Source organism: Mobula birostris, chromosome 8 (genome assembly GCF_030028105.1).
Source record: "Mobula birostris isolate sMobBir1 chromosome 8, sMobBir1.hap1, whole genome shotgun sequence".
Classification (NCBI taxonomy): Eukaryota; Metazoa; Chordata; class Chondrichthyes; order Myliobatiformes; family Myliobatidae; genus Mobula; species Mobula birostris.
In genome coordinates, this window is record NC_092377.1 from 69,303,454 (window position 1) to 69,330,650 (window position 27,197).

A 27,197-nucleotide genomic window follows, 5' to 3' on the forward strand; every position below is an offset into this window, starting at 1 on the left:
TACATCTATAGAAGTTTTTGAGTGTATTTGTTGACATGCCAAATCTCTTCAAGCTCCTAATGAAGTCTAGCCATTGACTTGCCTTCTTAATAACTACATCAATATGTTGGGACCAGGTTAGATCCTCAGAGATCTTGACACCCAGGAACTTGAAACTGCTCACTCTTTCCATTTCTGATCCATCTATGAGGATTGGTACGTGTTCCTTCGTCTTACCCTTCCTGAAGTCTACAATCAGCACTTTCGTCTAACTGACGTTGAGTGCCAGATTGTTGCTGTGGCACCACTCCACTAGTTGGCATATCTCACTCCTGTACGCCCTCTTGTCACCAGCTGAGATTCTATCAACAATGGTTGTATCGTCAGCAAATTTATAGATGGTATTTGAGCTATGCCTAGGCACACCGTCATGTGTATACAGAGAGTAGAGCAGTGGGCTAAGCACACACCCCTGAGGTGCGCCAGTGTTGGTCATCAGCAAGGAGGAGATGTTATCACCAATCCGCACAGATTGTGGTCTTCTGGATAGGAAGTCGAGGATCTAATTGCAGAGGGAGGTACAGAGGCCCAGATTCTGCAATTTTATTCCACAACTTTATCTAATTTTTAGTCAAGAAAAATGTTAAATCACATCATGTCATCTTTCTGTGTAGTTGAATATAATCTCCACCAATACAAATGATTCCATGTTGAATGTTGTTTAACAAACTATTCTTAAAATTTACCATAATTAACACTATCAATGAAGGTTTTGTGTATCATTCATTTGGAGTAGATTAAAGGTTTGAGAGAAGACAATGGTCAGTCCTGCTAATCAATATATCTTAAAGATTGCTTTGAGTCAGTAATGATTTGTTAATTGTTGTATTGATGAACTTTTTTGACTTGCCTAGGGAAAAAGAACACGATCTTGAGAGACGCTTTGAGCTGCTAAATAGAGAACTGCGAGCTATGCTTGCAATAGAAGGTAAGTAATAAGTAGTTATTCTTTCCAAGGTTATTAAAATCTTTCCCAAATCGACATCACCTACATAATTTGTACAAACTCATTGTTCATAAATTCTCCAGAGGCGAATGCTCAAGAACATTCATCAACCCATGATTTTAAAAAAAAATTCAAATTCTATATTTAGAAATGAAAACCATTACAAAATATATTTGAAAATCATAAAACCAAACTGTCTGACTAATTGAATGTTTAGATGTTCATATTGTCAACATTTGTGATACTTGCTTTTACTTTATAACTGCTTAAGATTATCCATAACATGAGAATGAAAAATGTATCTGAAAATCTTGGAAAATTCTACTTTTCCTCAACCAAATGGCATCTAGTAGTAACTGTGACATTGCAAAATAAAACAAAACGCAATCAATGCAGATTGATTTTGCTGTTACATATTGACCTTGTTAGCCTTTGACAGGGCACAGTTATGTCTTTCTTCACCTGATAAGATACCTGAGCCATTACAAATCAATTCTAATTTATTTCATGGATTCTGCCACTGGCATATATTTAGACTGGAATTAAACTGTGGTTGTGTCATTTGGGTTTCATTGTTCACATTGCTAACTAATTCAGGTTAATTCATGCAGAACATTATTTTTTGTCAATCCAGATGGAAGGATTCTTTTTAGACCTGCTTTTGGGGGGAATGAAACATAAATTGCGAACAACACATTTTCCCGGATATACGTAATCTGAAACTGGTTCAAATTTGCTGTCTTTTGCCTGTCAAATAAATAACACTTATATCCTGTTGGTCACTGTCCAATTTGAAGTATCTTGCTTCTGAGAAATGCAAGAAATAACAGAGCATTTACAAGTGATTGTAAGTTGTAATTCTCTGTGACTCTATTGGAGGGCTATGTTCTGCGTGTAGGTCAATAGGACGAGGCAGAATAATAGTTTGGCATGTATTGGATGAGCCAAAGGGCCTGTTTCTTTACTGCAGTACTCTATGATTTTTAAATTAGTCAGGACAGTTCCAGAGTCAAGGGAAAGGAGTACAAAATTCTCAAAATACATTCAAGAGGGCTTTTTAAAAAATCCATGCATAGCAAGCCCACCTAGAAAAATCCAGTACTAGACTTAATTTAACTTAATTTAATTTTGGGTAATGAAGCTGGGCAAGGGACAAAGGTAGAAGTGGGACAATATGTTGGAGGCAGTCTTATCACTCAGTTATACTTAACATGGCGGAAAGGAAATAGACAGACAAGGAGCTAAAGTTATAAAATAAAATACGGAAATAATTAGCAGGTTGGACAATTTCCATGAAGGAATAGTATTAATATTTCAGATCAATGACCTTTCATCAGTTATTTCCATTTCACAACATGTTGATGCTGCCTAAACTGCTGAGTACTTATAACATTTTCTGTTTTTATATCAAATTCCCAATATTTGCTGTTCCTTAATTTTGAGTAAAATATATAAATTGGCGCAATACCAAATTTACGAGGCTGAGATAAGATTTAACAGAAGAGAGGGTAAGCAGTGTCCAACCAGCAGGGGGCATTCAAGCAAGAGATAGTGAAAGTTTAGATATATACTCATATATCAGGGTGTCCGGGGGGTGCGGATAGGTGGAGGCGTGAGCAGGTCAGGCAGCACCTATGGAAATGAATGAACAGTCAACGTTTCATGCTGAGACCCTTCTTCAGGACTGGAAAGGAAGGGGGAAGACACCAGACGCCGGAAGAAAAAGGTGGGGGGTGGGGAAGGAGGACTAACTAGAAGGTGATAGGTGAAGTTTGTAGATGACACCACTGTCGTAGGCAGAATCAAAGGTGGTAATGGATCAGCATATAGGAGGGAGATTGAAAATTTTGCTATGGTGCCGTAACAACAACTCTTACTCAATGTCAGGAAGACCAAGGAGCTGATTATTGACTCCAGGAGAAGGAAACCAGAGGTCTATGGGCCAGTCTTCATCAGAGGATCAGAGGTGGAGTGAGTCAGCTGCTTTAAATTCCTCTGTGTTATTATTTCAGAGGACCTGTCTTGGGCCCAGCAAATAAATGCGCTTAAGAAGAAAGCACAGCTGCGCTTCTACTTCTGTAGGAGTTTGCAAAGATTCAGCATGGATCTAAAACTTTGACAAACTTCTATAATTGTGTAGTGGAGAGTATATTAACTGGCTGCATCAACCTGGTATGGAAATATCAATGCCCTTGAACAGAATTCCTAAAAAAAGTGGTGAATACAGCCCAGTCAATCATGGGTAAAGCCCTACCCACCATTGAGCACATCTATACAAAACGCTGTTGCAGAAAAGCAGTATCCATCATCAGGGACCCCCACCACCCAGGACATGTTTTTTTCTCACTGCTACCATCAAGATGAAGATACACGAACCTCAGGACTCACCACCAGGTTCAGGAGCAGTCATTACCTCTCAACCATCAGGCTCTTAAACCAAAGGGGATAACTTTACTCAACTTCATTTGCCCCATATGGAAATGTTCCCACAACCAATAGGCTCACTTTCAAGGCCCCTTCATGTCATGTTCCCAATATTTATTGCTTATTTAATTATTATTATTTCTTTCTTTTTATATTTGCACTGTTTGTTGTCCTTTGCATACTGGTTGAACAACCAAGTTGGTGCAGTCTTTCATTGATTCTGTTATGGTTATTATTCCATAGATTTATTAAGTATACCCACAAGACAATGGATCTCAGAGTGGTATATGGTGACATTTATGTACTTTGATAACTACTTTACTTTGAACTTTGAAGTCAGGTGGGTAGGAAAGGTAAAGGGCTGGAGAATGAGGAATATGATGGGGGAGGAGAGTGGACCATGGGAAAAGGGAAGAAGGAGAGGCACCAGGAACAGGTGATAGGCAGGTGAGGATTAGACGTAAGAGGCTAGTGTGGGGAATAGAAGAAGAGGGAAGGGATGGGAAAATATTATTGGAAGGAGAAATTGATGTTCATGCTGTCAGTTGGAGGCTACCTAGATGTTTCAAGCAATAAGTGGTTAGGATCTGGAACTGATTGAGTTGCTTCATTATGACAAAAGAGACTATGGACCGGCATGTCAGAATGGGAATGCGGATGGGAACTAAAATATTGGACACTAGGAAATTCCACTTTTGGTGGATGGAACGGAGATGCTCAACAAAGCCATCCCCTAATTTACGTCAAATCTCACCAATGTGGAGGAGGCCGTGTTGGGAGCACCAGATACAACAGACGACCCCAATAGATTCGTAGGTAAAGTGTTGCCACACCTGGAAGGAAGGAGGTGAATGGACAGGTGTAGCATTTCTGTTGCTTGCAGGGGTATGTGCTAGGTGGAAGAATACTGAGGAGGGACAAATGAACAAGGGAATCACAGAATGAGAGATCCCTGCTGAAAGTGGAGAGTGGAGTCGGGGGGAAAGATGTGTTTGGTGGTAGGATCCCATTATGAGAAGTGCAAAGGTTTCAGGAAGTGGAGGGATGAAATTTTTAAAAATAAGGAAAGCAGAGAATTTGCGTGAAAAAAATCAGTAAACCTTTGCATCAGGGAGCATGAGTGTAAATTATTTAAAACAATGAAGTAAGAGGACATATTAAGCATACTGGCATTGTTAAAAGTGGATTTCAGTATCATACAAGATGTTACCCAGGCTCCTAAAAAGCAAGTAAGGAAATAATACAATCTCTAAATATAAATGTCCCATGCACTTTGGCTTAAGCATGACACTGGAAAAGTGATAGGTATTGAAATGTTGCTATTGTTTAAAAGGGGAGAAAGATATACTATAGAAAGTTAGCATTTAAAGAAGCACAGGTGAATTAAGAGCAGTCTGTATGGATAGTTAAGCCCATGTAATTTGGAATTTTTTAGTGGAAATAAGTAGAATGAGTGAAAGTAGGACATTTGATGTAAAGCACATTGGGTCTTTGTAGAAGAAAGGCCTTTGACAGAATGATCTTGAACTTAAAAGTTCATGGAATACAAGGAAAAGTAGCAAAGTGAATTTTTTAAATTACCTTTTTGCAAAAAGTAATTGTGGACAGGAATTTTTGTGATTGCATGGCTATATTTCATTAGTTCAGTCTTAGTCCCTTTACTATTCATAATATACTAAATATATATATATATATATAATTGATTTGAAGTTAAATGTACAGGCCACATTTGAGAAGTTTTCCAATGATGTGAAAATTGGCATGATGATTAAAATTAAAGAAGAAGGTTCTCAAGTAAAGGAAACTAACAACAATCTGGTTAGGTGGCCTGGGATTGTTTGCTTTGTGACAAGTGGGTTCAAGGGGAGATTTAATAGAGTTGTGTAAAAATGTGGCCTAAACAGATTAACAACTTGGTCCTAATTTGTGAAAGAGAGGGATCAACAACTAGATGGAATAGATTTAGGAGCAATAGAAGAAGGATTGAGGGAATTTGCGAAAAAAAAATTTCAATCAACAAGTGGTTAGGATCTGGAACTGACTGATAGAATATTTAAGACACAAAGACACATTGCATTAAAAAAAATACATGCATGGTATCTGAAGAGCCATAATCCCCAGGCCTGTGAACCAAGACAGGGAAATGGAATTTAACCTCATTCTGTTTGAACAGCATGGACTCAGCAGACCAAATGGCCTCCCTTCATGCTGTAGATCTCCAATTGTATGATTCTGAATGCTATTGGTAATGATGATTGTTAATTTGTTCTGCAAATAATTGTGTGACATTGGTATAAATGACAAAATACAGGAGAAGTGAATGCAGTTTGAATCACTACTTTCACATTTATTCTCCTGTGATGTAGTTTGTAATAGAAAAATATGCACACATAAAACTTCACTATAGCTACAAATTTGCATTTGTTGTGAATTTTCAATGGATGCAGCTCAAAGCACTCAGAATAAACAATTAGTAGTTATTGGCTGTAATCAGAGATAAGAGTAAAAACTCCCACATCACTTCTTGTATTTCTGGACTGAAAGTCAGCGATTAACATCAGGGTACCGTAAACAGTATGATCCAAATCTCTGTCTGGATTTAGCCTGGAAAAACTGATGGTGCATGAATTGGGCACATAATTTATTAGCTCCTAAGGGATGACTTTTCAAATCGTGCTCCCTCAAGCTGTATAAACAGTATTACACTGGCATTCTATAGCATGTATTTAGGCAATTGATGATTTGAAGAATTCGGCTTGCTAAACTTTAAAAAATTTTATCCATAGGCTATTCTATAAAAATCTAATTAATTTAGTACATACACCATGCATTTTCTGATTCTTAAAATTCTCAGACATTAAAGAAATCTGTGGTGCTTTTCTCCTTTTGAGAATTTTGTGAGTATATCATTTTGGCTAAATGCTTCACAAGCAAAAAGATAAATAATGTTCATAGTAGCAAATATGCAATTATCAGTCTTCCTGATTTCAGTCCCAAGGGCTTCCCAGTTCTTTAGATAGTGCTGTAACCACACATGGCATGACAGTGAAAGAGAGTTGTGCTTTCAGTGGTTCCATTCATATCAGTGTTTACCAGACAGTTATGCTGATTTCCTGGTCTGTTGATGACCGAGTTGAGTCGACAATTCAGTAGTCTGTACAGAACTCATTGATAGCATGTGAAGTGAGTTTATCAATCTCCTCTTGACCTATTGATGTCCGTAGTATCTGAGCGCTTGCTTGTCCATTTGCTGACCATTGTGTTAGTTATGTATAGACAGTTTCTCTTTGACTACTTCACAGGGTAGTTATATGGATGCAGTCTAATCTTTCAAAGGTCAGTATACTTTGTTTGCTAGTTGAGATACTGTGAGGAATACTTGGGCACTCTTCCTGAAATATACATTGCCATTCAGCTTTTGGGTTTGACAAGGTCAGTAGGGCCTGTCGAACAAAACAAGCTGTAGACAGAACAAGTTTAAATGTGATACCCAATCACTTTTATAAATTTGATCCAATTGCAAATGGCGTTGCTGCATGGAGTTTTCTCCCTCCGGCGTCTTGAGATTGAAATTTACAAACGTATTACATGGGAAATGTGCCAGCTACTGTCAACATCTAAGCTCCAAGACTTCTGTAGCAATGTAAAATATTTAACATAAATTAACTAGAATTCATAAGATGTTTTTAAAATGAAGGCAGTTTGCTAAGAAATCAGGTTGCCATATTCTTTCTGTTTCTTATTAAGTAAGCTAGTTCAGTACAGGGATTTGACTGAAAAAATGTACTTGTAAGAATATTAAACTAATATTTTTCATCCGTATGTTGTAAATGGTATGTCACATAAATAAAACACTGAAATATCTGCAGTGGGCTACCTACATGCATTCAGTTCACTGTATTTATCCCTCAGTAATAAGTTATTTGCTACTGTGTTTCCCCTTCATAGTTTTGGAGGAAAAGTAAGCCATTTTGTAGCTATTGAATGAATGTAAAGTAACTCCTTCTGTGTAATTAAACTACCATATGTAAAACTAAGGGAATGTGTGTAGTGGAGTCTAAAAATCCCAGCACATGGGCTTGTAGGCATTTTAATTGTAGATCAGTTTTTGCTGGCAGCAGTCATTTAATTGCAAATTTAGTATTCAGTCAGGATTTTAAAGCATCTGGATTGAAATAAAAATTGAAACCTGTATTTGTTCAGATTTAAAATATTCTACTGATTGCACTTTAACACACAAAATGTGCATAGTATTTGGAGGATATTCTAAAGCTGTCACAATTGAAAAGTTAATATTATCTGCCCAATTCTTACATCAAGGCATTGTTAGCCTATGATTTTCAGTCTTGGACATCAAATAAATACCTGCTGTTGATTTTGAGTACCTGCTCATGGTTTGTTTTATGTATGGCTCTAGGATGGACTCTAAAATATTCTGCTTATATTGTTAACCCACAAAATGGATCTTACTCTGGATTTTGCACTGCTTTATTCACCCTCAGTTTGTAGTTTGAAGTGAAAGCTCTTCTAAAAGGATTTATGCATAGGTTCACTATTTTTGTAGTTACGGTTTATATGATAAGCTTTTTTATATTTAAAATCAATATGTAATCCTGTGAAGGAGCTTATCCCCCTAAAACCCCATTTGTAAATCTATTTTAGCTTTGTTGCACGGTGCAGCCACAGTATTCTAGAGATTGATTAGGTCCAGCAGTAGAATCCTATCAAATGGATGCTCTGATGATGCTGCACACTCTTTCTGGAACGCCAGTTGACTGGGACTGTAGATAAGACCAGATTGCAATCCCCAGTGCATCATTCAAAACAAAATGTTAATTTTCAGAAATTTACAACACAATTTGTTGAAACAACAATTTAAAGTACAGCATCCAGTTGTTTGTACCTTAGTGCAAAGTCTTATATAGCCAACAACTGGAATTTATTTGATCTTAATCAAATATCTTCACTTATAATTCACAAATTAGAATGGTTATTTATATAAATTATTTTCCTTTGTTACTTTATTGGAGAAAATAATTATATAATAATTATCTGTTTATTAATTTGTATTAATTTTTCTGTTTCAATGAATAAGGTTTAAATTGCATGAGTGTATGCTACAGGAGTTCTAATTTTTAACAAAAGTGTGATAGTTTATTCACAGAAATCCTGTTTATTTGAAGAGTAGTTACATATGAATTAATGCTATATAACACCAAAATTCTAAGTTTTATCAACTGCTCCTGTCACAATTATAAAAGCAGCAGAAATTAAAGTAATACATTTTATTTAATTAAAATGTTTTAATAAATTCAATAGGATGAAGAAATCATCTTTTCATAGTCACCTTTTGAGATTAAAATGTACTTTAATTATCATTACTAGATTTGCAAGCAGAAGTAGAGTTGAGAAAGGAGGAAATGTCAGGTTAAAATGCTTTGTTGATCATGGTTGTGGGGAAAGATGGCAGGGCTGATGGCAGAAGTTAATCCTGGACTTTTCCTTTCTGCCCATTTTTATTTGTTTTTACTTTTACCACATCAAGTGTTGAGATTACACTGAAGCTTCAAAAAACCATTTTTTTGCTATGTCCTCCTCTGTCTTCCACCATTGAAAACATAGATCTAGGGCGAGATGTGCAGTATTTCCATGTGTTCCAATCATCTTCTGGTACCTTGGCCATTTCCCATTTGTGAGCATAGACAGTGAATTCTGTTTGGATGAGAGAGTTCATTACAACCAAGCCAGAAGCAGTCTTCAACAATAATCCAGCTTCAAGTGAATGCAATTGTTACCTTCCGTATAAATATGACAGATTCTCAAAAACAAGGCTCACTGTGAAGAAGCAGGTCTGTGGTGCTGGAAAAGGGCCAGTAACATCATAAAGGATCTCTCCCACACTGCTGGTGGACTGTTTGTCTCATTCCATTCAGAGGAGGCTACGTCGCATCCACATCAGGACCACCAGACTTAATAACAGTGACTTTCTCCAAACAGTAAGACTGATCAACACCTACACTCACTAACCCCACCACTACTTTATTAGAGTAACAATTATTTTGTTTTCCTTAGACTTGTGTACAGGAAATGACATTAAACAATCTTGAATCTTGAATTTTTATTTAGTTAAACAGTGATCTAGACGAGACACATTATTGAAAATTAGGAATCATTGTTATTCTGGGTATGTTAAAGATATTTAGTTTTCTTTGTACTTTCCATTCGCAAGCATGACAAATCAAATAATCAAAAACATTGTCCAGCCTTAGATATGTTACATCTTTTATTGACAATGCGTGAATTTGAACTCTTCCCCAGTAAACTGGAGATTTGCATAACAAGAAGGTGTGAAACCATAATTTGAAACCCTTTGGTATATCATCAGGTATGGAGAAGTTTCTTGGAACTGGATATCTGTGGATTAGGCCATCTAAACAAAAACTTAGACTGTCGTACTTGTTGGTATAGTTATACAGAGAAATTGAAAGATGTAGCCACATGCCTTCAATTATGGATGGCAGTGTAGCACAGATGTAAGAAGTGGGGAGGATTAGCCATTCTCAGCAGATGATATATGTGGTGATCATCTGTTTAATTTGTTGCTCACCATTCTGAATTTTTTTAAATCTTAAACTGTTTTGATAGAGAAATTTACAGTTGAAATGTTCTTTATCTGTTCCTGGCAGCCAAAGTATGCAGTTTTTTATGATTTATTTCAGCAAATATAGCCTACCATCCCAGCCCCTTTTCATTGAGTAAAGAAGAGATACTAGAAATTTAGTTGATGAAAGCTATGGTATCTTCTGACCTGGTGGCCAAAAACCCAATCCAAGAGATCTTGACAGGTTAACTGCTAAAAGACTGGGAAACAGGACATAAGGAGAGACTTAATTTATGTATTTGTATATTCAATTTGCGTATTTCTGTATTTTTCAAAAAAAGAGTTTGATGAAATGCCACAGAAGATCGGGGCTCATGGGACTGGGGTAATATATTCATTTGGATTGAGAGGAAAAAAACAGAAGGAATAAATGGGTCGGCTGCTGCTGGAATGCTGCAAGGACTAAAGCTTGGGCCTCAGCTATTTACAGCCTCTTTTGATAAATGTGGGGGAGGAGACAGAGTGCAGTGTATCCAGTTTTGCTGCTGATACAAAGCTACTTTAAAATGTAGGCAGTGATGCGGGCACGAAAACCCAGAAAAATGGTACATCTGGATTAATTAAGAAAGTGGTAGGTGGAGTATAATGTAGAAATGTGAAATTTACCACTTGGCCGGAAAAGCATTTTTTTTAAAAGCTGAGAGAGCACAGCATGTTAATTTGCATAGAAATGTGAGTGTACTTTGTACACATCACAAAGTTAATTTGCTAGTAAATGATATGGTGGTTTTCATTGCAAGGATATTGGAGTACAAAGAATGGGTTTTGCTCCAATTACACAGGACTTTGGCAGCTAGGGTGTTGCATGTACTTTTGGACACTCACCTGAGGAAAGATGCATTTGCTGTTCAAGAAGTACAGACATACTCTTTAGAAAAGCAAATGGTTGTATATTTTCTTCATACATTAAAAATTCCAATGAAGGGTAAGACAAGGGAATATAAACCAATCCTCATAGAGGGATCAGATGTGGAGAGAGTGAGCAATTTCAAGTTCCTGGGTGTCAGTATCTCTGATGACCGAACTTGGACGCAATATATTGATGCATCTGTAAAGAAGATAAGACAGTGGCTATAATTGAGGAGATTTGGTTTGTCAACTTAAACGTTCAAACTTCTACAATGTGCCATGGAGAGCATCCTAACTGGCTGTATGGGGGGAGGGGGAGGGTGGGGGCTATGCCACAAGATTGAAATAAGTTGCAGAGACTTGTAAAATTAGTCACCTCTATCATTGGTACCAGCCTCTGTAGTATCCAAGACATCTTCAAGAAGCGAAGCCTCAGAAAGGTGGCATCCATCATTAAGGATCCGCACTACCCAGAACATGCTCTCTTCACACTGTTACCATCAGGAAGGAAGTACAGAAGCCTGAAGACACACACTCAGTGATTCAGGAACAGCTTCTTCTCCTCTGCCATCCGATTCCTAAATGGACATTGAACCCAGAACACTACCTCACTGCATTCTTATTTCCATTATTTTGCACTACTTATTTCAACTTAACTATTTAATAGACAGATATATACACTTACTGTAATTCAGTTTTTTTTCCTCTTTAGTTATTTATCATGTATTTCATTGTACTGCTGCCATAAAGTTAACGAATTTCACACCATATGCCGGTGATGTTCAATCTGATTCTGATTCGGACCTCACCAGGTTCTCAGAATTCGTTATGTTTTAGCTTAAGGGGTTATTTAGGAATAAGAAAAGGAATTTCTTCACTCATTAGTTTTGCAAATTAGAACCTGAATTGTCTGTTGTGAGCTCGTTCGTAATTGAGATCAATAGATGGCAGAGGGATAGAGGTACACAGAAAGAAAGAAAACAGTAAGATTGATAGAGAAGATCAGCCTTGATTTTACTGAACAAAGGAGCAGACTCATGAGGCCATATCACCATATTTCCATTTCATTGTGCAAATGAACTCTGTTATGGCATTGAGCCAAAAGGCCAGAAATGTCTCTAGTTTGATCTCTGGTCTTTGCAGTGGCTGCCAATTTCAATTAGGATAAGAATTGGGTTGCTATAATTGGGCTCAGCATTCCTGGGCAAGGCAAGCAATAGTCAACCAAGGTCTTGTTGCTAATTTAGTGCATTGATGTTAGGTGTAGACTGGGTTATCATGCCTATCAGTGCTCTAACTCTTTGTTTACGAAGCTCCTTCTGCTGACTGTTTAAGCCTCCATCTAAAAAAATTAGGAAAAAAAACAACTGTGTGTAGAATTGGATCCCAGCTTGAATGAATGCACATATGCAGTAGAAAGAAAAAAATTGTAAGAAGATTCAGCTTCAAAAGTATAAGAATAAAAACCTGATGTTTCAGTGGTTTTAAATTACATCAAAACATTATTTCTCTCACAAGGAAACCAATCAGAAAAAAAGTTAGGAACAGAAGTATTTTAGAAAGCCAAAAATATGAAGAAGTCAGTCGGAAGTTGCATGAAAATCACCAGAATCTTTCACTTGGTGAGATAGAGTGACTTCAACTGATCATGCCAAGTGGACTAGGACACAGTAAATAGCTGGGGTAGATGACACATCATGTGGGAAGCTATAGGTACAATGATGTGATGTTCAATGGAATGGAACAGGGCTATAGAGACAGTTGAATGCAAAGATGAATAGTTACATGTCAAGCCATTTAGTTCACCAAATATATTATACTTTCATTGTCAGAGTAGTAAACTAATTTGATCTGAACATATGTACAACACATTGACTAGCTCTTGGAGTAGGTTTTGTGCTTCTTTATGAATGGTTTCCTGCTAAGATCCTTCAGCTCTGAGAGCCATGCTGATTGATAACACTTAATGCTTATTAGATGGTTACTCATTTCTTTCCATTACTTCCCTTGATTTTGCAGCAACAATATAAACAATATCCAGGCCTGAATTGATGGGTGGTAAGTAGCATTCACGTCACACAAGTAGCAGGCAAAGAGAATATCCAACAGGAGAAAATCCATCTATCATCCTCTGACATTCAATGGCATTACCATCTCTGAATTATACTATATCAATATCCTCGGGGTCAGCATTAACCAGAGCTGGAGCGGCCATTTACACAATGTACCTGCAAGTGCAGGCCAGGGACTAGGACCCCCCACCCCCGGTGAGTAACCTAACCTCCCAAAGGCTGAGAGTACCACCTACAAGGCTCAAGTATGGAGCATGATGGAATGCACTCTACTTGTCTAGATGAGTACAGCTTTAACAACCCCCATGAAACCTGACACCATATTGTACACAACAGCCCTCTCAATAGGCATATCATTCATTCACTTCATCACTGATGCACCAGTAACAACAGTTTGTATCATTTACAGAATGCAGTGCAGCAACACCCAGATAGTTCTTAGATAGCACCTTCCAAACCTACAACCTCCACCAGCTAGAAGGACAAGGGCAGCCAAAGCATGGAAGTACCACCAGCTGCAAGGTGCACTACAAGGCACACACCATCCTGACTCGGAAATATGTTATCATCCCTTTACTAACAGTGGGTCTCTGGCTAACAGTATGCCTACAATTCAAGAACTACAGGTAACTCAACACCTTCTCAAGAGCAATTGGATGAGAGAAATTATGTGCTGGCTTAGCCTGCAAAGCCCACATCCCATTGAATGAATAATTTTAAAAGACATGTTCCTCAGCTCACTACTTTACCAAAATATTAGCGCATCATTCAGAAATACAACTTGGTTAGAGCCAGTTACTGCACTAATCTTTCATTGATAGGGGAAAAAAATAGATGAGTTCAAATTAAGTTTAGGATAGGATATTTTATTAAAGTTAAAGTTTGTACAAGTATGTTAGAGAAATGATAATTGTGAATAGTACTCATTTTCATCAACATAGCAATAAACAAATAACCTGATAACACCACTCAATGGCCATTTTGTTAGGTACACCTGTTACACCTGCTTACTATTGAAAATATCTAATCATCTAATGATGTGGCAGCAACTCTATGCATAAAACTATGCAGACATGGTCAAGAGATTCAGTTGTTCAAACCAAACATCAAAAAGGGGAAGAAACATGATCTAAGTGACTTTGAGCATCGAGTGATTCTTAGTGCCAGAAGGGGAGGGGGGCAGTTGACTATCTCAGAAACTGCTGATCTCCTGGGATTTTCATGCACAGCAGTCTATTGAGTTTACAGAGCAGAGAGCAAAAATCAAAAAACACCCAGTGAGGGGCAGTTCTGTGAGTGAAAGTGCCTTTTTAATGAGAGAGGACAAAGTAAACTGGTCAGACTGGGTCAAGCTGACAAGAAGGTGGCAGTAACTCAAATAACCTGCATTACAACAGTGGTGTGCCCAAGAGCATCTCTGAACACAACACATTGAACCTCGAAGTGGATTGGCCACTGCAGCAGAACACCACAAGCATACACTCACTAACCACTTGATTAGGAACAGGAAGGACCTAATAAGGTGGCCACTGAGTGTAAGGTCACAAGAAATAGGAGCAAAAGTAGGCATTTTGCCCTCCAAACCTGCTCCATTATTCATCAAGGTCATAGCAGATCATCTCACTGAACAGTTGTCTTACACTTCTGTAATATCCCTTCATATCCAGTAATATAGCAAACTCAGTTTTGAATTAACTCAATGATTAACCATTCCCCAAGCATTTGAAGTAAATAGTTGCAAAGATTCATGGTCTGTGAAATGAAGATATTAATTCTCATTTCTTTCCTTAATACTGCTTTCTTTTGAGTCTGTCATGCTGAGGATCACACTCTTCAGGAGAAACATCCTCCTCTTCAGCCCTACGGTATTTTACTTTTTGCAACAAAGTCACTTCTCATTTTGTTGAAAACTAGCAAATGGGTGAAGGTTTCATCCTAAAAATCTCTTCTTGTTCAGTATATTGACCAACTCTGAAATCAGTCCAGTGAGCTCCCTCTGTAACAAGTATGTCCATTTTAAATAAGGGGACCAAAACTGTGCCCAGTAGTCCAGGGGTGATTTCATCAAGGACATATAATTGGAGTAAAATATCTTTACATAAGTACTAAATCTTCCAGGAATAGGGGCTGATTCACCTTCCTAATTGCCTGCCTACTGTAGCTGCATATTGGCTGTAAGTGATTTATGTTAAGGCACAAAATCCCAATGAGCATCGCATTTCCCAGTCTCTCACCATTAAAGCATACCCGGCACCTCTTCTTATTCGGCCAGTGGATAATCTCATATTTTTCCACTCTGTACTCCACTTGCTACATTACCCACCCACTGTCCTGTGTATTTCCTTGTTGCTGTTCGTTGTGCCTTTGTCATTACTCAAAAAACACCTGGTTTTGTGACATCAGTAAACATGGAATTTTATATTTGTTTCCATTATTTGAATCCTTGATTTAGATTGTGAATAACATCAGACTTTGTGATACCCCTCAAGTCTTGGCCTGTCAAGATGGTAAGGCTTATTTGTTCCTGCTCTTTGTTTTTTTTTACCTGCTAGCCAGCTTTCAATCTATGCTAGTGTTTTCTCTACAACTCTACACACTTTCTTCTCCAATCTCCTGTGACTATTCTAATCTAACTCCTTCTGATAAGTCACGTATACCAGATCCACAGTTTTTCACTCATCGGAGAGCTCCAGTAGAATAGCCAAACATGATGTCCCTGATGACGATTAAGTATTTCTTTGTAACATTTCTAGTACAAGTTGGTGTAAATTCATGAGCAACAAAATGTTAAAAATGTGAGCTGGAATGTGAAAAAATTGCAAGGATTAATTGCCTGTACTTAAATTCTTTGAATCTTCAGTGACTTAAAAGAACAAACCCCTGTGTTCATTGGAATTCTGGGAAACCCCTCCACACCAATTCAGATATTTTCTAACCTAGTTTCTGTATATTGAGGTGATTCAAATTCTAAAGGCAATGTGTAATATTGATTGGCACCTGATTAGTTCCAAGGGTTTAGACGGGGCAGAGTTTGTTAAGTGTGTCCAGGACGGATTCCTGTCACAGTATGTTGACAGGGCGACTAGGGGGAATGCCATACTAGATCTCTTATTAGGTAATGAATCGGGTCAGGTCACAGATCTCTCAGTGGGTGAGCATCTGGGGGACAGTGAGCACTGATCCCTGGCCTTTAGCATTATCATGGAAAAGGATAGAATCAGAGAGGACAGGAAAATTTTTAATTGGGGAAGGGCAAATTATGAGGCTATAAGGCTAGAACTTGCGGGTGAGAATTGGAATGATGATTTTGCAGGGAAATGTACTATGGATATGTAGTCGATGTTTTGGGATCTCTTGCAGGATGTTAGGGATAAATTTGTCTCGGTGAGGAAGATAAAGAATGGTAGGGTGAAGGAACCATGGGTGACAAGTGAGGTGGAGAACCTAGGCAGGTGGAAGAAGGCAGCATTCATGAGGTTTAGGAAGCAAGGATCAGATGGGTCTATTGAAGAGTATAGAGTAGCAAGAAAGGAGCTTAAGAAGGGGCTGAGGAGAGCAGGAAGGGGGCATGAGAAGGCCTTGTCGAGCAGGGTAAAGGAAAACCCCAAGGCATTTTTCAATTATGTGAAGAACAAAAGGATGACAGGAGTGAAGGTAGGACCAATTAGAGATAAAGGTGGGAAGATGTGCCTGGAGGCTGTGGAAGTGAGCGAGGTCCTCAATGAATACTTCTCTTTGGTACTCACCAATGAGAGGGAACTTGATGATGGTGAGGACAATATGAATGAAGTTGATGTTCTGGAGCATGTTGATATTAAGGCAGAGGAGGTGTTGGAGTTGTTAAAATACATAAAGATGGATAAGTCCCCGGGGCCTGACAGAATATTCCCCAGGCTGCTCCACGAGGCGAGGGAAGAGATTGCTAAGCCTCTGGCTAGGATCTTTATGTCCTCGTTGTCCACGGGAATGGTACCGGAGGATTGGAGGGAGGCGAATGTTGTCCCCTTGTTCAGAAAAGGTAGTAGGGATAGTCTGGGTAATTATAGACCAGTGAGCCTTGTGTCTGTGGTGGGAAAGCTGTTGGAAAAGATTCTTAGAGATCGGATCTATGGGCATTTAGAGAATCGTGGTCTGATCAGGGACAGTCAGTATGGCTTTGTGAAGGGCAGGTAGTGTCTAATAAGCCTGATAGAGTTCTTTGAGGAGGTGACCAGGCATATAGATGAGGGTAGTGCAGTGGATGTGATCTACATGGATTTTAGTAAGGCATTTGACAAGGTTCCACACGGTAGGCTTATTCAAAAAGTCAGAAGGCATGGGACCCAGGGAAGTTTGGCCAGGTGGATTCAGAATTGGCTTGTCTGCAGAAGGCAGAGGGTCGTGGTGGAGGGAGTACATTCAGATTGGAGGGTTGTGACTAGTGGTGTCCCACAAGGATCGGTTCTGGAACCTTTGCTTTTCGTGATTTTTATTAACGACCTGGATGTGGGGGTAGAAGGGTGGGTTGGCAAGTTTGCAGATGACACAAAGGTTGGTGGTGTTGTAGATAGTGTAGAGAATTGTCAAAGATTGCAGAGAGACATTGATAGGATGCAGAAGTGAGCTGAGAAGTGGCAGATGGCGTTCAACCCGGAGAAGAGTGAGGTGGTACACTTTGGAAGGACAAACTCCAAGGCGGAGTACAAAGTAAATGGCAGGATACTTGGAAGTGTGGAGGAGCAGAGGGATCTGGGGGTACATGTCCACAGATCCCTGAAAGTTGCCTCACAGGTAGATAGGGTAGTTAAGAAAGCTTATGGGGTGTTAGCTTTCATAAGTCGAGGGATAGAGTTTAAGAGTCGTGAGGTAATGATGCAGCTCTATAAAACTCTGGTGAGGCCACACTTGGAGTACTGTGTCCAGTTCTGGTCACCTCACTATAAGAAGGATGTGGAAGCATTGGAAAGGGTACAGAGGAGATTTACCAGGATGCTGCCTGGTTTAGAGAGTATGGATTATGATCAGAGATTAAGGGAGCTAGGGCTTTACTCTTTGGAGAGGAGAAGGATGAGAGGAGACATGATAGAGATATACAAGATATTAAGAGGAATAGATAGAGTGGATAGCCAGTGCCTCTTCCCCAGGGCACCACTGCTCAATACAAGAGGACATGGATTTAAGGTAAGGGGTGGGAAGTTCAAGGGGGATATTAGAGGAAGGTTTTTTACTCAGAGAATGATTGGTGTGTGGAATGCACTGCCTGAGTCAGTGGTGGAGGCAGATACACTAGTGAAATTTAAGAGACTACTAGACAGGTATATGGAGGAATTTAAGATGGAGGGTTATATGGGAGGCAGGATTTGAGGGTCGGCACAACATTGTGGGCTGAAGGGCCTGTACTGTGATGTACTATTCTGTGTTCTATGTTCATTTCAGCATATTTAACTCAGATCAGTTGCTAAATTTTAGTATTCAAGTTTTTTTGTGACAAATGTTTTGACATTTGACCAAGAAAACTATTACAGTAAAGTTGAATATGTTCACTTTTCTTTAATGGATTTCAAATATTAAACTAATTGTGTACACCAACTTGTTGCAATTTAGTGTGTTGAGACTCCTGTGTAATTATCAAAGGGAAATATTTTGGTGGTAGACACACTTTCAATATGTATACTTCTCTAAGTGAATGTTTCTTTTAAATATTATATTTAACAATTGAGGAAAATAATAAAATTGCTGAAATCAACTGTTAGCTACAATACTGGGGCTTCAATGCAGAAGAGAGTTGTTTCATTTATGTTTGCAGTGGGTTTGAGTCCAGCTCGCTGTGAATTCTGGTGTGAATCGAGGAGTTTTGGACTCAAAACTAGAAGGATTCAGCATAGTCTGGCACTGTGCTGAAACCACAGCATAAGCAACTATCATCTGACCTGGAACTGTGATTTCGGAAGTCTTTAGCAGGCATCTTGTGGCCAATGCGATCTAGAATTTCTCCACAAATATAAAGAAATAATGTTAATTACAAACTTTGTATCGAGGGAATTAAAAGACTTCAAAACTATTTCTAAACCTCAGCTGTGTTCCGCCTTTTCAAATAATTTTTTCTGAAGAAAACATCTTACAGTTTGCAAATGATTTCATGCTTTCTTAAAGTATATTTCATTTCCTCTGTTTAAGATTGTAATTCATGTTGAGATACATGGGTTTCCTGCAGGTGCTCCAGTTTTCTCCCACAATCCAAAAAGGTACTAGATTAGCAGATTAACTGGTCATTGTAAATTGTCCTGTGATTAGGCTAGGATTAAATTGGTGGGTTGCTGGGCAACATGGCTCATTGGGTCAGAAGGGCCTGTTCTGCACTGCATCTCCAAATAAATAAATGTGTGATCGTGTATAGTGGGGAACTAATTAGGTGAGATGCCAGTAAAAATGGAATAAATCGGATGGTGAAATCTACTATGCGGTTCCCAATGCCAATATCCAACCATGCTCCCAGTTAGTTTGTTAAAATTCACTGTGACATTACCATTACATACAGATGTGTTGGTTGAAATAGATATGCCTGTGATATTGCCTTATCACCAGCACTGGTAGAACATGGGGCATCAATGGCGAGCCCTTACGACCATTGAATGGAGTCCTCCATCTCAACATCATGTTCCTGCATTGTCCTTATACGTCTTAATCCCTTTTGTTTCCAGAAATCTGACTTTATTCTTAAATGTATACAGTGGCTTAGCTCTCACTGTCCTGTGTGGTAGAGAATTCCATAGGTTCATCATCTTCTGATTAATAAGTTTCTCTACGTATCATCCTGAATGATCTATTCCTGTACTTCAAGTAATGCACACACACACACACACACACACACACACACACACACACAAACACAAACACAAAATCCCTGTTGAGACAGTTTTAGGTGTCAGTTGAGACCTAAAAATAAATATTTTGTTTTTTCCCTTTAAGCTACGTACCAATTCCATTCCCTTGGATTACTCTGGAAATCCACTAATCTCTGTTTTGAATACTCAGTTACTGAGCCTCCATAACCAGTTTAGGCCATGAAGGTTCACTCCCTCCTGACTTGGCAAACATGATTTCCTTTCCACAGATCCATCTTGACTGTCCAATCCTGTTATTATTTCCCAGTTGCCCTTTATCATTTCTGTAATAATAGATTCCATTATTTTCCAATTACTGATGTCAGTTTAATTGGTTTATATTTCCCCATTTTCTCCCTCTCTCCTTAAATTCTGAGTTTATACTTGTCCCTTCCAATCTGTGGCAACTGTTTCAGATTGAATAGAATTTTGGGAGATGACAACCAGTGTATCTACCACCTCCATGGTCACTTCCATGAAAACCTTAAGATGCTGGACATCAGGAACTTTTATCACACTTCATTCCCATTAATTTCTCCAGGTTAATTTTATTCGTGCTAATTACTTTGAGCACTTGTTAACTCCTGACTTGTAGTCCTTCAGTATTTGAGTGAAGTAATATTCCAGGCTCAATGATGGTGCAGCCCAGCATGTGAATACCAAAATACAAGACTAGAGCATATGTAGATGTGTTTGTCCAAAATTGCCATGTATGATCCACCTCAGCTTGTACTCCTGAGATTCCACCATCACCGAAACTCATTTTAGTTCAGTGTGATTCACTCCATATGACAGCGAGGAATAACTAAGAGCATTGGATACAGCAAATGCAGTGTGATCAGTGTATTTCCCAGCTGTAATACTGTACTGAGGATTAGATTCAGAATCAAATTTAGTATCTCTAGTATATATCATGAAATTTGTTGTTTTGTAGCAGCGCTACATTGCAATACATAATAAAAACTATAAATTACAACAAGTACATATAAAAAAGGAAATTAAATTGAATAAATAGTGCAAACATAGAGAGGAAGAATACTGTCCATTCAGAAATCTGATGGCGGAGGGAAAGAAACTGTTCCTGAGACGTTGAATGTCTATCTTCAGGCTCCTGTACCTCCTTACAACAAAGCCAAGACAGCATTTGGGTATGGCTGAGTTGTGGAAAATAATATTTCCACGATGTGTGCAAGTTGGTCAATGGCCATCTCCAGCAAGAGAGATTCTAAACACCAGCCCTTCATGTTCAGTGGTATTACCATCTCCAAGTCCACTAAACTCTGGAGGTCACTAAAATCTGAAACTGAACTGATCTAGGTGCATAACTATGGTGGCAACAGCAGCAAGCAAGAGGCAAACTCACCTCCTGATAGTGCTGGTTTTCACCTTCACTAAAACTCTAATCAGGAGTTGTTGGCATTAGTCTAGATAGGAACTTGTTGCTTCTCATGGATCTAGTGGGTTAGAGAGCCTGTTTCTCTGTTGTCCATCTCCAGTTCAATGTCAAGTCGAATGCAGCACTACCAGCACTGAAGAAGCTCGTTAAGATCCTAATAAAGCAGCTATGGCAATTGGTATTCTACCCACCACCCTAAGCCTTCACTGTCTCTGTGACTACCACACAGTTGTACCATTGACAAAGTGCACTGCAGGTTCTGTGGCTAGGCTAGTCTAATAGTGACTCACAAACCCATAACTTCTGCCAACAAGGACAGTACCAGAAGGGAAAGTCACTACCTGCAGGTTTCCCTGCCCTGTCCCAGATCACATACCACCTGACCTGAAAATATATTGTTATTTCTTTATTATCATTGGCTCTAAATCCTGGAATTCCTTACTCAACAGCTCCACCAGAAGAATTCAGCAAGTGGAGAAAGTAACTCTCCAGCACCACTTTAAGGGCTATTAGGCTTGAGTAATAAATTCTGGCCTTGCCAATGATCCCACATTGTTAATAAATTGTTTTGTTTTCTGCAAAGCTATTTTCCAAATAAGAAAACATGTTTTAAAAGCCTGTCGTATCATCCAACTCAATCTTAACAGTCCTTGCAATGCCAGTTTTAATAGCTGATGTTGCATGTTGCTATCAATGGCTATCGGATGCAACACAACAGTAGTAGAAAGAAACATCGTGACAATATTTTAGTGATATTGTCCTATTTTCATGGCTAATTCTTTGGATAGGCAGGAGTATATTTTTACAGGTACCTTACACAAATGGCCCAGGCAATGATTACCTCCAAAGTACTTAACTTTATGCAACACACATAAAAGTTGCTGGTGAATACAGCAGGCCAGGCAGCATCTATAGGAAGAGGTACAGTCGACGTTTCGGGCCGAGACCCTTCGTCAGGACTAACTGAAAGAAGAGCTAGTAAGATTTTTGAAAGTGGGAGGGGTAAGGGGAGATCCGAAATGAAAACACACAGTCAATCTTATCCCCTTGGGCATTCAGTCTTTGGGGGCACCTGATGATAATAATCAGGACTGAACCCTTCAGCTAGTTTTATCTATGTCCTGCCCCATAACCTAGAAGTATTGAAGACGTGTTGGTTCACCCAGCTCGGTATGGCATATTCTGCTTCAGCTGGCACTCAACTAGTTGTGTATTTGGAGCAATGTGGAGTTGTGTGGGAAGGAATAATCTCACAATGTCCCTTTAAAGTTTATTTTAAAAGAACATTAGAAAGCCTGTGCTGGCTTTTCACTTCAAAGTTCAAAGTAAATTTATTATCAAAGTGCATATGTCACCATGTAAAATTAATTTTCTTGCATTCACAGTAGAACAAAGAAATACAATGGAATTGATGAAAAGCTACATACAAAGATTGACAAGCAACCAATGTGCAAAAGAAGGCAAACTGCACAAATACAAAATAACACATAATAATAATAATAATAATAATAATAAAATAAATAAATAACGCTGAGAACATTAGTTGTAGAGTCCTTGAAAGTGAGTCCGTGAGTTGTGTTCAGTAATTACTTCAATATTGAGGTGAGTGAAGTTATTCACGCTGGCTCGGGAGCCTGATGATTGAAGGGTAATAGGGTAATAACTGTTCCTGAACTTGGTGGTGTGGAACCTAAGGCTCTGTACTTCTATCCCAATGGCAGAAGCAAGAAGAGAGCATAGCCTGGATCCTTGAAATGGATGGATGCTGCTTTCTTGTGCCATTGCTCTTTGGGATGTGCTCAGTGGTGAGGAGGATTTTATTTTGTGATGGACTGGGCTGTATCCAGCACCTTTTTGGAGACTTTTCCATTATTGGGCATTGGTCAACTATCTATGCATTTTAAATCTTTATTGTTTTCATGCATAAAATCACGTGGGTTATGAGTTCCACTTATTTTCATCGTGAGTACTTTCTCGCCCTCAGTAATACCTGTGATACTGCCCAAGCACTGTACTCATTTAGTTCCGAAGACGGCTTTTCTCCCCATTCAACAGGAGGTGCGCTGGGCATGACTGCCTGCTTGTGTTGCTACTAACTTGGTGCGGTAAGCTGGGGCATGAAGGCGCTGTGGTTTTCATCACTCGCTGTGCTAGGTTTATTAGAGCTTAAGGTGTTTGACTCCTTTATGAGGTCTCGGTGAATTAACATTAGATTTTCTCATCCAAATGTGTCTTAGTCCGTGAATGTTGTAATCGGGCTTTGTTTTAATTCAATATTGGGTTTATTTGGTTGTGTTGAAATATCTGCATTTTTCACATGAATTCACGTGAAAAAACGCTGTTTGGCCGCATTGCAATCGTGTTAACACGTTTGTGAGACGATGTATCTAAATTCCTAACATTTAAATCCTGTTTTAAGCAGCAGTCCCGTAAGAACCTCGAGCATGTTCAGAGCTGTTGAGCCTGTTTGTTGTCTTCAGTGAATTTTGCATGGGAGGGGGTGGTGCTGTTTGCGAAGGCGCATTCTTGTGTTGCTTATGAAGATTCACATGGTAACGGTTGATGTGCATTGTTGGATTTATCTGAATGCAACAGCCGTGTGAGTTTAACGTGAAAGCCCAGGGCAGTAGTGGGGCGCTAAATCCGAGCAGATTGCACCCTGTGTTTGGGATGTAGAGAGCGGATGGTTTCGTTACTTTTGTACCTTTGGATATTTCAGTTGGTGTCGGATTTCCCTTGACTGTGGTCTGTTCAGGTATCTCTGTCAGCAACTACTCGTCCTTTTTCATTGTTTACTTTCTTAATGAGCTGGGCGGAGCCGCTGGTCGGCTGATTGACAGCTACAAGCTGCTGTTGCGGGCGCCCAGCGTGACCTTCTCAGTGCAGTGCCTCACCTCCCAAACCCACCCTAAATACAACAGTGGCCGCGGCCAATTCGGCAGTGGCCTTTTCCACAAGCCGACAGGAACGATCATTGCTAAAAGACGAATGTATAAAATGCCTCGATTAAAGCTGAGCCGCAACATTTTTAATACTACAGAAAATCTGAAATTCTGCATCATCCATTGGTTTTATGAACTGGTTGTCATTTGGGCGAATGACCCAAACTCTGTGTCAAGGGATGTTAATAAATCCCCGACTCAGTGCGCAGTTTCTGTTCCCCATGACTAGATGTGTACTAAATCAACCAGGAGTTGAACAAATTACGCAAAACACCGATAGGATTTTCTTTGACATTTTATTGTAACAGTTTTTTTATATAGAGAGAACGTGCTGAAACCCAGATTCTGGTTGACGCGGAGATTCTGGGCTTATTGTGTCCTGTTTTATGTATTACATCTAGTATAAACGTTCGGCTATTTAATTTGTACTTAATAGGCGGAGGGTGGTAAATCTGCAGTGTATCTTTGATAACGTTTGACCCCGCCGGATGATTAATTTCTTTCGTAAAGTGGCTGTAACGTATCGAAGGCAAATTGAAAGCCGGTCGTGATGCGCCCTACTCAAGAAAGTGCAGCTGGGTGTTACGCAGTCCATGAAAGAGTCTGTAATGGGCTGAGAATTTGGATATTTTGAAAGATTTGTGTATTTGGAATGTAATTTGCTGTTTTAGGATCAAAATATCTCCACCGTACACATCAATAATGCTGTTTAACCCAGACATTAATAAGCCTCCAATATGTTGACAGATAACAGCCAGGAAGCCCTCTGAGGACACAAAGCTAAAGTTGAGCGCGTGGCTTGCTTGTTCTATAACCACCAAACCCTGAAAGCATTAAAAGTTTCTCTCCTTTCAATCTCGTCTTTCTAACCTGTAGCAAGGATATGTTATGTAATCAGCATAACATGATCGAAATATAACTTTGTCTATGAAATCTCTTTCTTTTCTCCAAATTGAACTCATGAAAGGTCGATTAAATCGAAAGTTCGAATGTTAGAAAGCGCCCAGTTCCAAGTTACATTGCCGGGTTAGAACTATGTGGCAGATAAATTTCAATGGATTTTTTTGCATTGGCGCTCCAATCCAACCATTTCATAAATACCATGTTTTACACGTGGGAGTTTGGGTAATAGAGTTTAAGCAAACGCTGTCTCAGCAAGCAAAAAGAATAAATATATTTTATACCTCTTCGCAGATTGGCAAAAAACGGAAGCACAGAAGCGGCGCGAACAGCTTCTGTTGGATGAACTAGTTATTCTGGTTAACAAACGGGATGCACTTGTTCGAGATTTGGACGCGCAAGAGAAGCAGTAAGTATGCCATTGGCGAAGAAAAATCCGGAACTTCCAAATGGGCTTTAAACTTTTCTCAGTTTAAATTTGTAGACGGGCTGTTTAACGGTAGCCATTTCAAATATTATAATTTCTGAAATTTGAAATAAAGTTTGTTTTAAGCAGAAGTTAAATTTAATCATCCCTCTTGCCACTGGTGATGACTTTGCAAGTTAGCTAATGTATAGTTTGTTAATGTTCCCAGGGCAGAAGAAGAAGATGAACATTTGGAACGAACTCTCGAACAAAACAAAGGCAAAATCGTCAAGAAAGAAGATAAATGTGTACTTCAGTGAGATGACACAATATGTGGACTTATCCTGTCACACTGAAATAAAGCATTGCGATGGCATTGGAATGACACAGAGTCAGATGTATCGTCGGAAATTCTGTACTGTTTTATGTTGATAGCATTTAATCGTCCCAAGCCGTACGTCCGTGTATTTGGCTGCATTCATTGCTTTTATGAAATTGTATTTTGGTAAAACAAACGAAGTGTAATTGTTTTATTTGTATCAGTGTCATTTGATCTTTATCCGATATAGTTGGGAAATATCCGTACCAAAGGAAAAATTGTTACAAATGTAGCAGAATCAACTTTTTTCTTTAGTGCGGAGATTAGTTTTAATGCTGCTTTACCTAGTTTGCGGCCAATTCGCTTTCGAATTGATTTTTTAAAAAATCGGTTTTGGAATACTCTGGCCCAGAAAGAAAGGTCTGGGAGGGTTGGTAAAAACCAACCTCCAGGTGGAGTGGACTTCAAACCAGAATCATGCAGATTAGGGCCGAAGTAAATTCAGAATCCACAGGTTTCTCGCAGAAAGTTGAAAAAAATTGGTCGCCAGCTTCTTTGTACTTTCAAAATACCTTGGATTGTAACTTTTCGGCTGCTTCACATTTTACAATTCTAAAACAAATATGTAAACGTCTAAATGTTGATGCTTGCTAGTTGCTGCGTTTCAAAAAATGCAAGGATTTCACTGAGAAGTTGAAAGTTTCATTTGAGCTGTAGAGTCGATGAAGATTTCAATTATATAAATATATAAATAGCAAGATTATACGGAACAGCCATGTTGTAAATGATTGTCTCTTAAAGCTAGTTTTAGTTGGAACTCTTTAAAGGGCTGATAAACGAGCACCAATTAGTGAAATTGACCCTCATGTTTTAGGGGCGTGTATTTATTGCCCTGAACAACGCACTGTAATTGCTTGAGTTCCAGCTTTTTGTTGAAATCGAGGCCGTTGTTATTTGTACTGAAAGGAAGCAGTTCTTTAGGAGCCTAAAATTACTTTCAGTACAAATTTTTGAATAAGTCTAAGGTCGGATGTTGTTTGTGGGAAGAAATATTTCTCTTTATTTATTCCAGGGTCATTATGAATCCTCAATAAAAAGTGAACTTTTAAACGTTTCATAACGAAAGGACTAATCTTTATATCCAACAACTGTCCATACCCCTGTGTATGCTGTGCGTTTGAGAGTTTTAGGTGAGCATTGTTGCTGAATGTAAGGTGGGGCCGGGGTGGGGGTGTGGTTGTTCTGTCGAGCAGAGAGAACTGACTTGAGTACAATATACTTTAAATGGGACCCATCTAACCCGTTACTCTTATTGACGTTGTCCTTCATTCTAGTCCAACCAATGAACTTAAGTTTGACAATTCTGTATCAGCAATTACA

General features: G+C 38.9%; 1 protein-coding gene across 3 annotated transcripts in view; it reads left to right on the forward strand.

Annotated features, from left to right (window-relative positions):
- Positions 1 to 26,987, forward strand: part of ehbp1 (EH domain binding protein 1) — a 438,810-nt gene extending 411,823 nt beyond the window's left edge. Inside the window, exons 23-25 of one of the 3 annotated variants that reach the window (XM_072265404.1) lie at positions 894 to 967; positions 25,387 to 25,501; positions 25,728 to 26,987. In XM_072265404.1, coding sequence (XP_072121505.1) covers positions 894 to 967; positions 25,387 to 25,501; positions 25,728 to 25,818 — 280 coding nt within the window. In that variant the 3' untranslated portion in view covers positions 25,819 to 26,987. The remainder of the gene's footprint in view (positions 1 to 893; positions 968 to 25,386; positions 25,502 to 25,727) is intronic. The other 2 variants (XM_072265403.1, XM_072265405.1) reach the window with 2 other exon arrangements.
- The last annotated feature ends 210 nt before the right edge of the window (positions 26,988 to 27,197 follow it).